The 14,796-nt window shown below is 44.4% G+C and overlaps 1 protein-coding gene across 1 annotated transcript in view; it reads right to left on the bottom strand.

The window, feature by feature from the left end:
- Positions 1 to 7,114: 7,114 nt before the first annotated feature.
- BEST3 (bestrophin 3) overlaps positions 7,115 to 14,796 on the bottom strand; it is a 36,286-nt gene continuing 28,604 nt past the window's right edge. Inside the window, exon 10 of the mRNA XM_040978226.1 lies at positions 7,115 to 8,036. Within this exon, the coding sequence (XP_040834160.1) occupies positions 7,115 to 8,036 (922 nt within the window). The remainder of the gene's footprint in view (positions 8,037 to 14,796) is intronic.

Genomic DNA, 14,796 nt, shown 5'->3' with positions numbered 1-14,796 from the left:
ATCAGACCTTTCCACCTCAATATTTTGGGCGAGGAAGCTGTGGAGGTTTAGCAACATTCTTGGCCTCTTGCACTGGATTCCAGGAACGTTCCTTAGTGTGACAACCAAACATGTCTCCAGACATTGTTGGCAATGCAAAATTACCTCTGCTAGAGGAAGGATGGTGGAACAAATTGGTCAACTACCCCAGCCAAGCACTGACAACAAATTTCTGGGCAAAAGGAGATTCTGAGGTTGACTATGTCAGACAATGGACCTGGAAAGGATTTCCTCATCCTTGGATTGGTGAGATTAACAACATTGTAGAACCATTGAAGCCAAATGAGCAGAATCCTTGGAGCATGTTCCGCATTGGGGATCTTGAGTTGACATTGGGTGTCCATTCCCCATCCCCGGTACTGAGGCAGTTGGAAGGCTGGGTGCAGCTTCTTCCCTTATCCCTCCCATACCCCCAGATAATGGAAGGAGAAAAAGAAAATTTGGAAACAATGATCTCACCACTTTCCCCTAATCTTAGACTTTCCTGCCCTAATCAATTATGTAAACATAATCAAAAATAAAACCTAAAAAATGTTACCTCTGCTTGAGAGCCTCTGTCCTGGCCAAAGAGCCTACAACACACCAACATCCCCACACAAGGCCTATTTTAGAAATGTTCTTGTTGTCACCATGAAGATAACATCCCCTTTGTGCTTCTGTGAGGCAAATATCTAAAATTAGATGCTCAGTGAGAGGCTTTCAGGTAACATCTGGCCAAATCTGCCTGAGGCAAAAGCAAGGTTTGGTGTTCTTAAAAATTAATTCAGATGTAAACTGAAACACAAGGACTTAATTTCCAGCCTGAGTTAATTGAGTATTTGGACAGATGTAGCTCTAAGTTTCCCTGTTTAACAGGGCAGTTGCTTTGTTTTCTGTCTGCCTCAACCAAGGATGAGCTATCTGTGCTGCTGAACAGGTGCAGAAGGGGAAGCTTGGAGAGAGGTGAATGTTGGTTGGGGTCATGCCTCCCCAAATTTGCCCATGGGTTGGGATTCTTCTCAGTTTTTTTAAGATATGAAGCCAGAAAACAATCCTGTCTCAACTTGGTTCCTTCAAACAATGACCATATCACTGGGGAAAAAAAAACTGTTCTAAAAACAAGAATTCCTAGAATCAAGGAAAACAGTAAATATATAAAAGGGTTGAAGATCTACCAGGGATGGCTTAGTAAGATGCAACGAAGAAATCCCTGGCTATTTCTGTCTGGAGCCCAGTATAAGAGTCAACTTTTGCTGTTGTGAGTATAGCTAACCAGGATGAGGGAAAGGCAGGTGGGAGTGGATCCCACTTTGTTCTTGCTTAGGAGTTTCTGCCACAGTGGTTGTTATTCCTAACTGGTGTGCAGAGATGGGATGCCGTGGAAGAAGGTCTTCTAAATTTGAATCAAGAGATTCTAAATCCTCCTGATTTCTGGTGGAAATAACCAAAACTATTTGTTTTCTCTAGTTCCATGTTGTTACTGAGGGGGCGCAGGATGGGATGGGGAGGATTGTTGGTCATGACCATGAGCCTGGGATGCTGAGGACAGCCTAAGAAAGTTGGTGTGTGTGTGTGGGGGGGGGGGTGGGCTATGGGAAGAGCAAAGAAACCAACAGAAATGCTACCAAGGTCAGTGGTTGGAAGCTTAATGAGGTATTAGAAGGAAAGCTTCCTGAGTGAGACATTAGAATCCCAGGGGGCAGGACAGCCTGCTATATACATGATGTAAGTGGAAAAGAGGCTGTCTCTAAAGTTCAAGGTGAAACCATGGGAGCATCACAACCCCTCTCAGGGCCCCCAGCTTCCCAACAGTGAAATCATGCAGAGAAAAGCCCAATCCACAGATGAGATCATGAAGCTCAGAAGTACAGGAACTTGATTGATTTATAAAGCTACTTGCATGCTGACTGTATTGTACTTATTCCTTCTTACCACATGGTCACTGGGGTTCCATAGATTCTCAGGGAGTGTGTTTTGTGACCGTAAGTTCTCAGAAAAGTGGTAATGGTGGAATCCGTTTCTCTAGAGAAGAAGGGAACAGGAGGGGACAACACTGAAAAAGAAGCAAGTGTTGTCTTTTTTATGTGAGTGATATGTTTTATTGCTGGAGTCTGTGCAGTAGGTGTGGATGGCACGAAGGTGTGAAGAGAACAACTCCCCTGCTTGGCAGGGCCTGGGGGAGCTTCCAGCTGTTTGGCAGGCCCGACAGATGTCTCTCTGACCACCTTGACGCAGTCTCACCCCCGTTTGCATGGACACTCAAGCACCCCACTAAGAATTCTGTAATCCCTTGAGGTATTATTGTTTGTCCCTGTGAAATGGTTTTTGCAACTGATGTGAGCTTGAGAGTTAATGTTGCTGATACTGTCTTGGTGAATGGGCCAGTTTACACACAGGAGCACAACTAAGCCCCTGCCATTTCTGAACTTTATTTGGTACTTAACCATTGCCTCAGAATCTGGCCCAGACATGTTCTTGGAAAGAGCTTGATAAATATCCTAAATATTAATGCAAGTGATGGAAGTAAGAGCTGAAACTGCTATGGCAATAAATATAGCTTCTGTGATCTCAAAAGCTAACCTGTCTTTACAATTTCTTTGGAGCATAGAAAATGTAACTGTTTTAGCCACTTTTATAATTTTTAGCTAGAGAAATTAAGGATGCTTTTATTAAGGAAATATGGGTTTAATTATTGTTTCGTTGTTTATAGAGTTGTAAAGCCTATGGTTATAGGGGGATTTAACATTTGGAACTTTTGTCTTGGATTTTTATGTTTTTTCCCTTGTAACCTATTTTCCCATTAAATAATGGGTAAATTGTAGAAAGAGGAATGTGGTAGGAATGTATTACTGATTAGCAGGTAATCACATGTGCCTTAGCCTTGGAGTCCTGGCTGTCACTCCATGGCTACTACTGAAGAATGAATAATGGCTTGCTTTGAAGAATATGAATACAGTATTTTGCAGAATTATCTTTAGGAGCACCTGCTTAGCCCTGAAGTGCAGACAGAATGACCAAATGCCCCCTTAGTCTTGAAGTAAAAATAGAACAATTAGTTGTTTGTGTAGAAGCTTGTGATGTGTCTGAGTAAATAGAAAAGGACAGCTTCGGGCCCGGCGCAGTGGCATAGTGGTTAAGGTCCTCACCTTGCATGCCTGGGATCCCATATGGGTGCTGGTTCTAATCCTGGCAGCCCCACTTCCCATCCAGCTCCCTGCCTGTGGCCCGGGAAAGCAGTAGAGGACGACCCACTCGCGTGGGAGGCCTGGAAGAGGCTCCTGGCTTCAGATTGGTATAGCATTGGCTGTCGCGCTCACTTGGGGAGTGAATCATGGGCCGGAAGATCTTCCTCTCTGTCTCTCCTCTCTGTATATCCGCCTTTCCAATAAAAATAAAATAAATCTTAAAAAAAAAAAGAAAAGAAAAGGACAGCTTCTTGAGCTGTTGTGAGAGGGCACCAAGTGACAGCTTCCATGTCTTTCTTTATTGCCAACTCCACACACCCTTCCCGAGCTCCGAACTCGGCTGGAGCTGGCCTCCAGCATTTTATGTTTCTTTATTCCTTTTACAGTTGGTCTTCCTTAGCTTAGTTGCCTTCCTTGGCTTAGTTAAGCAATGTTGGAAGCAGAAGTCTGAATGTGTGGAGGTGATGGGCTGAGAAGCAGGTGGGGCAAGGAATAGAATGGGAGACTGCAACCTTCTTAATTTTGCAGGAAGATAGACCTAGCTGGTTGCTCAAATTCTTGGACAACAGAGAATGTTAGTGGGCTTCTACTGATCTGCAGGAGGGCAAGGTGTGATGCAATGATAGGGCTTGGCCACCCTGGCTTGTGAGTTACATTACATGCAGCAGAGGGAAGTTGAGCCTCTTCTTGGGATGGCCACGCCCCAAAGACCAAGGCACCAACCAGGCTATGGGTCCCTTTCTTCAGGTGTGGCAGTTTCCAGAACTCCCGAGAAAATGGGCTAGACATGCAGTGAAAAGAAATCATTTTGTGTCAGCAGCTTTGATCTGTGTTGGGTTAAAACTTCTTCCAGAACAAGCAGAGAATTTCTTCTGTTCTAGGTGATTCTGACTTGAATTTATAGCCGAGTTCAACCACCTAGGCTCATTGAACAGGTCATAATTCAATTTTCAGTGCAAGGAGAAAATGAGAGGCCATCTCAGGTTGTGAAGAAATATTGAGGAAATAAAATAATTCTTGGGGGAAAAAAGATGCACAAGGAATGGGTGGAAGCAGAGATGAATGAGCTCCTTTCTAGCTCTCTACAAAATGTATTAGTCGGTTTGTATACAATTTATCACTTTATATTAAGGAATAAAAATGGATTATGTTTCAAAGGCAGCTAAGTAGAAACTTGAATTTGAGCACTAAATAGGTCCAGAAGAAACAGAATAGAGGGAGATTAAGTTGAAACAACCTAGAAAATGGCATTAAGAGGCTGGGCACTGGAAGCAGGTGAGGGCTGTTGCATTTTATTTTATTACTATTTTGCATTTTTCTTTTTCTTTTATTTATTTATTTTTTTTGTTTCTTTTTTTAGGGGAATGGAGTGTGCTACATTTTAAAGTGTTTTACTGGGACTTGACCTTGTGGTCTGTATATAGTGCTTTGAAATCTCAGTATTTTCCCTTCTGCTTCTTTATTAGCCAATAGAGAGAACCTCCAATGAGTCTCATTACTTTTGGTACTATTTCCTTTCAGGGTCTTGAGAAAATCCAGTTTAGGTAAAAGTCCTTGGTCTGGACTCAAGGTCAAGGAGGAAATAAACTGGAGATAACACTGTCAACCAGCAACAGTTGAAAAAGAATAGGGAAAGTTCTGTCAGTTTTCTTCCATTAAGAAACATAAAGAGGGGCATCCTCTACATACACATAAGAGATGCTGGTAGAGTTAAAACAAAGAGAACCCAGAGTGAATTTCAGGATGAATTTGTCACTTGGGTGTGGTTCCCTCAGGCGCATCCTCCAGAATCCTGGACCATTCACTGGCAGGTTTGGGGCCTTACAGACAGCCCAGCACAGTGGGGAAGCTGCGTGGTTGAGAGTGTGGTCTCTTCAGTTAGGTGATCTTAGGTTTGAATCTGAATCCTTCTACATACTGGCTATGTAGCTTCCCCAAAGCCGTGGCTTTCTTCATCTTAAAAATAAAGATAGTTGTGCTCATTTCAGAATCAGCAAGATCTGTGACTTTCCCATGATGTGCTGCTGTCTGGGACCCCATGAGCACTCCAGGAATGGCAGCTGAGGGGGCCCTGCTTTATTGCATCAGTCATGTGTGGTTCAGTGCGTCCTAGGACATGTAGTGAGCACAGCACTCCTCAGACAAGGCCTGCCAGAGTTGGGCCTGCAATAAACAATCACTGTGGGAGTTCCCTAGAGCATGAAGCAGCATCTGACCCTCAGTAGGTACACCCATTTCCATATCCTACCTCGCTTCAGGCAACCCATGGACATAATAACTGGTCCCATGCTGTGACACAACCGGACATTGCTAAATACTTTCAATGAACTAGATCCAAGCCATGTGATTCTTTGATTCTATAGCAGTTACTGATGCAAGTTTGCTATCATCTTGGCTTGTTTTCTCCAGTGTCACAAGATGAAAAAAAAAAAACAGAAAAAAATGAAAAAGTCAGGAATCAGTGTTGTGGCACAGTAAGTCAAGACATCACCTATGATTCTGGCATCCTATGGGCTCCAGTTTGAGTCCTGGCTGCTCCACTTCTGATCCTGCTCCCTATTTATTTATTAGATATATTTTTATTTCTTTGTAAAGCAGAGTCAGAGAGAAAGAGGTATCTTCCATATGCTGGCTGACTCCCAAATGGCTGGAGTTGGGCTGGGCTAGTCTGAAGCCAGGACTCAGGAGCTTCTTCTTGGCCTCCATATGGGTGCAGGGTGCCTTGGACCATCCTGCGCTGCTTTCCCAGGCACATTAGCAGAGAGCTAGATCAGAAGTGAAGCAGCTGGGACTTTATGGAAAGATGGCACTGGAGGTGGTGGCTTTACTTGCTCTGACATAGTACTCCATCTGCCTCTCAGGTCTCTACTAGTGTGCCTGGAAAAGCAGTGGAAGGTAGGTCATGTACTTGGACCTCTGCCACCCATGTGGGAGAATCAGATTAAGCTCTAGGTTCTTGGCTTCAGCCTGGCCATGCCTGGTTATTGAGTCCATTTGGTTAGTGAATCAGTGGGTGGAAGATCTCTATCCCTCTCTCACTCTCTACCTATATCTATGCCTTACAAATAAATATATATGTCTTAAATGGCCAAGGCTGCTAAGGAAGAGGAAAGAGACACCAACGTTCCCACTGTCCCACTGCCAGGCTGGAAGGGTTTGCAGTTGGATGTGTTGATTATGTAGAAGGCTTTGCCAATGCCTCCCATTCTGAACATGATAGCAAGAAGTAAGCAGTAGAGTGGGTAAGAAAGAATATTATATGCTGAAGGGAGAGGTGCAGTAGAGTTACTAGCAAAGGAGCAAGATAAGAGAAATGAAGAAAAACAGATGCAAGCGGAAAAGGAAGATGAGAGGAAGAATGAAGACCTGAATGAAGGTAGAAAGGCCATGGAAGAGAAATGAAGTCTTCTGATGCTGATGAGGTTGAAAAACTGGGGCCACATCATGGCCATAGTTCCATAGGTCAGAGAATCATAAGCAAAAAGGAGCCTGGGATGGGGGTTGGGGGGCATCGTGATCCCCATCGTGATCCATGACCTGTGTTTATAGTTAAAGCATCAAGAAAAGAAAGGAGCAGAGCCTTTTGTGTTTCAGGGATTGGATCTATCATGCGTTTTCCCAGACTACTGATATGTGAATTTGTAAGCCACACACACACACACACACACACACACACACACACACACACACACGCACACACGATTCCTTATTTGGCTGAATCACTCTGGTCAGAATAACCAAGGCCACTTTGTGATGGATGACTTGAATGTGCTTGCTTTTTGCAGTTTTTGAAACATCAGGATTGTAATGCCCTTTAAAGTTCTGAGTAGCTTATATGCATGATTCTTTTTCAGTAAACTGACCAGCTCTTGTGGCAGGGACCAATGCTGAACTTTTGGTAGGTATCTAGGCTAGAACCGGGTGCGAGAACTTGGCGGCATTGCTCTAGGAGATCCCTCCATGGACTCCTCATTAAACTCTATGATATCTGTTTCCTGGGTGTCCAGGTTTTCCATTAAATACCGCATATCAGGAGAGACTGGCGAGCCAGCCCCAGTGTTAGCTCCATGGATCTCGGAGGATGTCTCCGTATCAACTAACAGCGGGGGCTCCAGGTGCTCAGGATCAGAATTTAGGCTTCCCAGGGAGGGGAGGCTGGACTTCCGGAACTCTGGGAGGCTCCACCTTTTGGGCATCCCATCACCGTTAGGATCTTCCTCAAACTGGAGCTTTATTCTCTCTGCGATCTGGGGACTGAAGCCCCTAGGAGTCCTTCTCTGCCCTGGAGGGGACTGGATGGGTCCCACTGGATCCTCTTGCTGCCTGGTTCTGCTTGGCTGAACCCCAGTAAACTCCAGGCTCACGATGGAGGTAGTGGAGTCGTGGTGGGGGTCCTCTAATGGGGGCACTGTTGTTTCAGCAGCTGTGACCAGCACCTCGGGGACCTGGGCTGTCCTGGTGGGGGAGGGTCTCCCACTGGACTGTGGGGTCAGGCTGTGTAAGGTGCCTGTCCGGCTGGTCTCCCGGATGGTGGACAGTTCTCCCATGCTGGAGTGCAACTTGGGGCTGCCCTCTGGGTAATGCGATGACTTCTGGGGTGCTGAGGTTCTGTGGGGGCTCCTGGAAGGTACATCTAGCAGATTGCGGGCTGGGCTGGGGGGCAAAAACATGGAGCTGTCGCTGGTCTGCCTTCCGAAGCTCCTCCTCCGGGGGCTGGGCGGGTGCTCGTGGGTGCTGAGAAATCGCTTGACCCGTCTGATCACCGATCGCCGATGGCCATGCTTTTCGTGGTCCCATAGCCAGTCCTCTCCGGTAAAGTGGGACCCAGACAGCCTGAAACACACAGAGGGACTGAGGCAGGGTGCCCTCAGGGCATGACCTTGGGGGACAGCAGCTCTACAATAGGAATGTTTTGCATTTTCTCATCTGTGTGTAGTGGGGCAGAAACCCTTAGCCCTGAGACTGCCCAGCACAACTTCTCACACTTTGCAGCCTCAGGAGTTACTGAGTATCCCCAAAGCTACTGGTGATTTCCTGTATCTGAAATTATAGCTAAGGAATGTAAAAAAGTCAGGAGTAAAGGAGCATGCACATTTATTAACAGTGACTCATGCAGCTCACAGCCTCTGGAAAACTCATGGGAGAACATGAATGGAAAAGGCTGATCACCTCTGGTAGCACTACTGACATGATTTTGATTTCAAGGATGCTCTACAACTGCTTCGCAAATCACTCATACAGAGATTTGGACATTATGAAATGCATATGTACTCCCAGTACCCATGGAATTGAAACAACAGATTGTGGCTAAATGCATGGGAATGCAGACAGCCACCAGGCTTAATTTCATTATTACAGCATTTGTGAAAGTGCGTACTGTGATTATGAAATGCCCTTTGCAGATGAGAAAGCCGAGGTCCAGAGAGGTCTGTCAGGTAAGTGACTAGTGAGAACCAAACTCGAGAATTGGTCTCCAGATGCTTCGTGGTTGATCTGTCTGACCTATGCCTGTTGCCTAAGTGTCAAGGCATGAGTTAGAACCTAGGGGAGAAGGAGTACAATGAGGTCTTTGCACAGAGGTCATTTGTAAACATTTCTGGTGGCTCGCTTCACTTAGGATGGAGAGATACGAACCTTGTAGGAAGAATATCAGATGGTCCCAGCTGGAAAGCATTGTGCTTAGTGAAGTAAGCCAGTTCCCAAAGGACAAAATCATGTGTTCTCTCTGATATACCCAATATATAAAGTGATATATATATACACATATATGTAAACAAATACACATTAATTTACATGAGCTGTACAATGGAGACTAACATACCAGGAAGTAAAGGTACTATGTAGCATGTGTCTCTAGTTCCAAATTAAAGTGAGACTCCCAGGGAAACTTTTACATATGCCTCTAAAACATGATACTAGGGTTTCTACTTTTGCCTATACCTGCATTCCATATTATTCCATTTTAAATAACAAAATGTTAAGCTTGTAACTTGTACTAAGGGGCTCTACTACTATGATAATATGGAGAAAAATAGCAGAAGGAGAAAATAGGAAAGAGGGAGGGTGAGGGTGAAATCCTTGTATTTATAAAAATGTGTTGTGGAGAACAATAATTTTTTTTTAAAGAAAAGGACTGTATTCATCTAGGTGGGGTGGACTCATTATGGTTGGGCTGCCTTGGTGATATATTTTGATGCATTTACTGTGGTTAGAAATTTCCTGTGGTGTTTTTAACATTTAGACAATGAAGTCATGGGTGGGCCCTAGCTGGGTGATCAACATGCCTCTTGGGACGACTGTGTCCCTTACACTTAGGGAGAGCCCAGGCCCAAGTTCTGGCTTGGGCTCCTGATCCCAGCTTCCCACCCATGAGGATCTTGGGAGGCAGCAGGTGACAATTTATTTGGATCCCTGACCCCCAGGTGAGAGACTCCTGTGGAATTCTGGGATCCTGGCTTTGGCCACATGTAGACACAGGCATCTGGGGAGTGAAAGAGCACACAGGGGCTCTCTGCCTCTCTGCTTTTCAAACAAATAAGAGGAATAAATTAAAATTCTAAACAAGAAAATTTAAGGAACAATATCATTACAAATAAAACAAACACTCCCACTTCAAGTCTTCTCCTTGAAGACTAAAACAAAATGAATAATCAAGATAACGACGAAGCTCGGCAGGTAGTTAAGGGCTACGCACACCTCAGATTTCATGGTTATTTGTCTCACATCTCTGTGGACTTGAGGTCTCCATGGGGTTGAAGGATGACGTAAAGCCTTGCCCTTAAACTCTTAAGTGTTCAGCTTTGCCACTGAAGCTGCCCTAATCCAGCCATCACAGTTCAGTGTTGGCATTGACCTCCTTGGTGACAGGATGCATTAACTATGCCAGGTGCATTTTGTGTGACATAATAGAAGAAATCAAGGGAGTCTGAAGGAAGGGCAGCATGAGCAGCCAGGGAAAGCGTTGTTGCCCATGTTGATGAATAAAAGATGGGTGAGTGAGATGACTAACCAGCTAAGTGTCCCGCGATGGTGTTTGCTTACAGCCTCGTGCTGTTATTCTCCAGCCCAGCTCTGCCCTTGGCTACCAGATAGCCTTCCAACCCGCCCTCCACTGTGCTTGGCTCAGATTCTGTTACACCGCCTGGGAAATGCAGACTCATGCTTTGATGGCCTGGGTGACCCTGCTTGTGGGATTTCACTCAGTGAGATCTCCAGTCATACTACACAGGCACCTGTTGAGTGAGGGATGGCACTGGGGGAACCACAGGCACAGTGGCTCACTGGGATCCCCACCTACTGGCCATTCTCTGGGACTTGATGCCAAGCTGGCGATTGTTTTTTATGGAGCAGGCATCTATGCTTTGTTTGGGATCTTGACTATTCGGGATTTGATTTCCTTTATGACTTCTAAGGTACACAGCCTTAAAAGAGTAACATAGTTGTTGGGGGGCAAAAGATGCTTGTATTATTATTATTATTTCAAAATTTTGTAATTCAGGAAGGAAAAACTTTGAAACAATGCACTGATTGGCAGATATGTCCATTCAGCTGCAGTAAGATGAATTGATTCTAAGGTCTTAGGAGAAAAGGAGCGCACTGCAATAAGGAAGCTGATGAGAGCCTAGTGTCCTTGCTGCTGTTCTGTTGATTCCTGGTGCTGAGTGGGCCTGCCAAGGAGAGCCTGTGGCCCTCCAGCACTGTGGTGTGGACATAGGAGAATGATCTGATTGTCCACAGACCAACTTTATGGAGCCTTTATCAGGAACAATTTGTTGTAATAGGCACCCTGAAATTTAAAAAGAGAGAGAAAATATATCTGCAAGTATCTACCCTGGGGAGTAAGTTTGTTTAGTTAGTTAATTTTTTTTTAAACCGGAAAGTCAGATCTACAGAAAGGAGAGACCGAGGGAGAGGTCTTCCATCTGCTGGTCTACTCCCCAAGTAGCTGAGCCAGGGAACCAGGAGTTTCTTGTAGGTCTCCCTTGTGGGTACAGGGTCCCAAGGATTTGGGTCATTCTTGACTGCTTTCCCAGGCCACAAGCAGGGAGCTGAATGGAAAGTGGAGCAGCCGGGACATGAACTGACACCCACATTGGAGCCTGGTGCATGCAAGGCAAGGGCTTTAGCCACTGTTTTTGACTTGGCCTCTGTCAATGGGAGTTAACTAGACAAGAACAAAACATAGCAGACAGAACCAACATGGTAGCAGGCAAGCTCAGTGAGTCTGGAGAATGGGCAGCACGTGGATGTGCACCACAGAGGACGGTGTCATGCAGAGGCTGGGAGGGGAGCCTGGAATGGCTCTGTGAAGGGTCAGGTACCAGGTGCACGCTGTCCTCGATGCAGCCGACAGCTCTGGATTGCTGTGGAGAGTGCAGGGCAGCCTTGGACCCGAGTGGTTTTGAGTAGCTGTGTCCAGGCTGGGACAGCGATGTGGGAAGTCACACTGATAGATGCTTTGGATAAGAAACAGGACTCAAAAACTCTCCAAATCTGTCACAGGAATTGGTTTTAGGAGGAGCACCTGAGAGTCTGGGCTCTAGGGGGCAGTTTCACACCCCTGGTGTTTGAACCAGGGCTTGCTGTTGGGAGAGCAGCTGAGATGCTCCCCAGCACCAGGGGCCTATCTCACTCTGCACAGTCCCAGGAGGGACTTCATTGCCAACACACAGTGTCCTTCCCCTCCTTTTTGCTGGCAAGGGTTCCCTGTACAACTGTGGTACCAATGTGCAGAAACTGTGGGCTAAGAGCAAAATGGCTCCCAGTTTAGTGCAGACTGGAATACTGTGAAAGAGTCTTGATTTCCTAGTTGGGAGGGTTATATGTCCCTTTCAGGTCCCATTTATGATTTCTGCTCCTCATTTGATTTGTGAGATGTTCTCCTACTCTACAGTTAGTATAGTCCTGAGCCCCAAATATAATATCACCGAAGCCATTACAGCAGAAATCTTACATGATGGAAGCTAAGCACCCTCATTATATTGCTATAAATGAGAGATGGTCAGCTGACAATGCAGGCTTTTATGCTCTGGAACTCATTTGGACTGAAATAGGCAGGACTGAGATTAGAGTGAGGCGGGCGTTCGTGCAAAATGCCATGCAGATATTGGCTTCCAGAGATGGAATTTGAGAACTGGCTCCGGGAAAGGACAGGTGACTTATTCTGAGGTCTCACAGGGCCAGCGTTGCTGTTGCTTGAGGCTGACACTAACTAGCTGTGTGACCTTGGAAGACTCATTCAACCTCTCTCTGATTTAGTATCATAATTGGCAAACTGGTGATTTTTTAGAAGGTTGCCTTCTAACTGGACTGGGAGTTCAAAATAGTTAACATATGAGAATACTTAATAATGTTCCTGGAAAAATGGAATTAACAATTTATGTTTACTTTTGACCCCTACAAAGAGTTTTATATGCATTTTCTGTGAACTTTTCGAATTCTTATTGTGTGGAAAAACCTTAAACAGTAGACAACATAGGACCTGACATAATAGCGTAGTGGCTAAATCCTCGCCTTGCATGTGCCAGGATCCCATGTTCCTGTCCTGGCTACTCTGCTTCCCATCCAGCTTCCTACCTGTAGCCTAGGAAAGCAGTGGAAAACTACCTAAGGCCTTGGGACCCTGCAAATGTGTGGGAGACCTGGAAGAAGCTCCTGGTTCCTGGCTTTGGATTGCTCAGCTCTGGCTATTTTGAGTCAAGAATTATGGGCAGTCTGGGTTAAGCAGTGGCCTGTGGCTCCGTTAGGTAGATCTGGCTATGCCTTAGGAGCCCATGCTGATTGGCACCAAAAGAAATGGCAGCCCAAATTGGAGAGTCCCTTAAAGTCCCCCTACCCATTTTAGTAATGTTGGATTTGTAGGAATTTTATTAGAAAAGGAAATTCAGCCTTGTGATTTCTCTGATAGCATTTAAAGGGGAAACTGGATGGCAATACTGACCGCATGTTGGCATAAGAAAGAATTAGTGAGTAAGTTCTAAAATTATGAACTTAATGTATCTCCTTGGAAGGTTCTGTCTCTCCTTCCTTTCTGGTACATTAAGTCGAAAAAAATCAATGTGCTAAGAATACATCTTTGTTAAAGTTAGTGATTCAGAATTTGAGATACTTTTGTTAGTTTGTAACATAGACATGCAGTAGTAAGTACCACACTATGTATTATCTTCCAAAGCTAAAGTATTTGAATATGGATGTACAAGAAATAATTCCAGAATAAAACATCATTCTAGAAAAATAATGAAGTTTTTCCTTATTTAAATATGTATTTTGTTATAGTTAAATTAATTTGAACTAATATCACTAAGCGTAACCCAAGCATTTTGTGCACATTAAGCTAAGCACAGATATGTATAATTTCAAAAAAGCCATTGCATTATTGCTTATAACTTTGGGAATGAAGATATGTAAGTAAAAGACATTATTTCCACTAAAGCAGTTATACTTTCACAGTACGAAACAACTCATAAATGAACTCCTTATTCCTAACTCAAAGAAACTCCTAGAAAATTTGACTGTGTCTCTGCTTTACAAAGTGGATCTTCCTTTGACTTCATGGACACCTGCCTTCATTTTAAAGGAGAGTTAAGTGCCGACATACTATGAGAATCATGGCAGACAAGTCCAATGAAACAGTCTCCTTTGAGTGGGCGTTCAGCCAGCAGACTGGAGTTGCTGGGCTTGTGACATGCGCTTGGATTAGCAGGGCAGGTGGGCCGGGGCTGAGGACACATGGGAGCCATCCATCCTGGCAGCAGTAGGCATGGCCTCTGTGCTTGGAATGCTGAACCCTGCGGCTGCCGTGGGAGGGTGTGTTGTTGGGCTTCATCCAATGCCCTTAAGGATGATTGCATCTTTACTGGCAGCTGTTTGGATGTTCAAGACGGGATTTGAGGGAGCTAGGAGACTTTGGGTTTTCACTTTGCATGTGTTCCATTCCTCATAGTCTTAAGCATTTGTGTTAATAGTCCTAAGTAATGAAAAAATAGTCAGAATTTTGCAGTGACTCATACTCATATATTGGAAAGCCAGGCGTGGGCCTTGTTTCATGCATGTTGAAAAAAATTATTTTCAGCAATGTTTGACTGCAGTCTGGACGAAGTTGGGATAATCAAGCATAAGTGTTTTGTTCTGCCCTTGCAGGTCCCCTTTTCATTTTAGGGTATGTTTTCTCGTTGTGTATCCTATGTACAAAGCTTCCTCTGGCTGCTCAAGGAAATTTTCTTAACCTTAGTGTCTTCATGGTTAAGCTAATGAAAAGAGGCTTTAATTAAAACAGCATATCAGAAGGCATTCCATTTTATGTAAAAAGAATGAACTAAACAGATCCAACTGAAATGATCTCAGATAAGATAATTGGCAAAAAGTTCAATTAATTTTTAGGCTGGCTTATTAGGTGAAGATTACTGGCAATATAATAATTACCCATATTTATTAAATGCTCTAGACTGTGTTAGTGAGGAGAGCATTTCTATTTTGGATGCCCCATTCTGTTTTTTTAATTAGCTTTCTTTTTTCATCCATATTGACTATGAAATTGATTTTAAAATGTTTTTGATTTACCCGTAATAATTGCAATTTTAAGGAGTTCAGTGCA

Source organism: Ochotona curzoniae, unplaced genomic scaffold (genome assembly GCF_017591425.1).
Source record: "Ochotona curzoniae isolate NIBS_2020 unplaced genomic scaffold, NIBS_Ocur_1.0 contig_1014, whole genome shotgun sequence".
NCBI lineage: Eukaryota > Metazoa > Chordata > Mammalia > Lagomorpha > Ochotonidae > Ochotona > Ochotona curzoniae.
The sequence above is the reverse complement of the archived record's forward strand: the minus strand, read 5'-3'. Positions and strand labels throughout refer to the sequence as shown.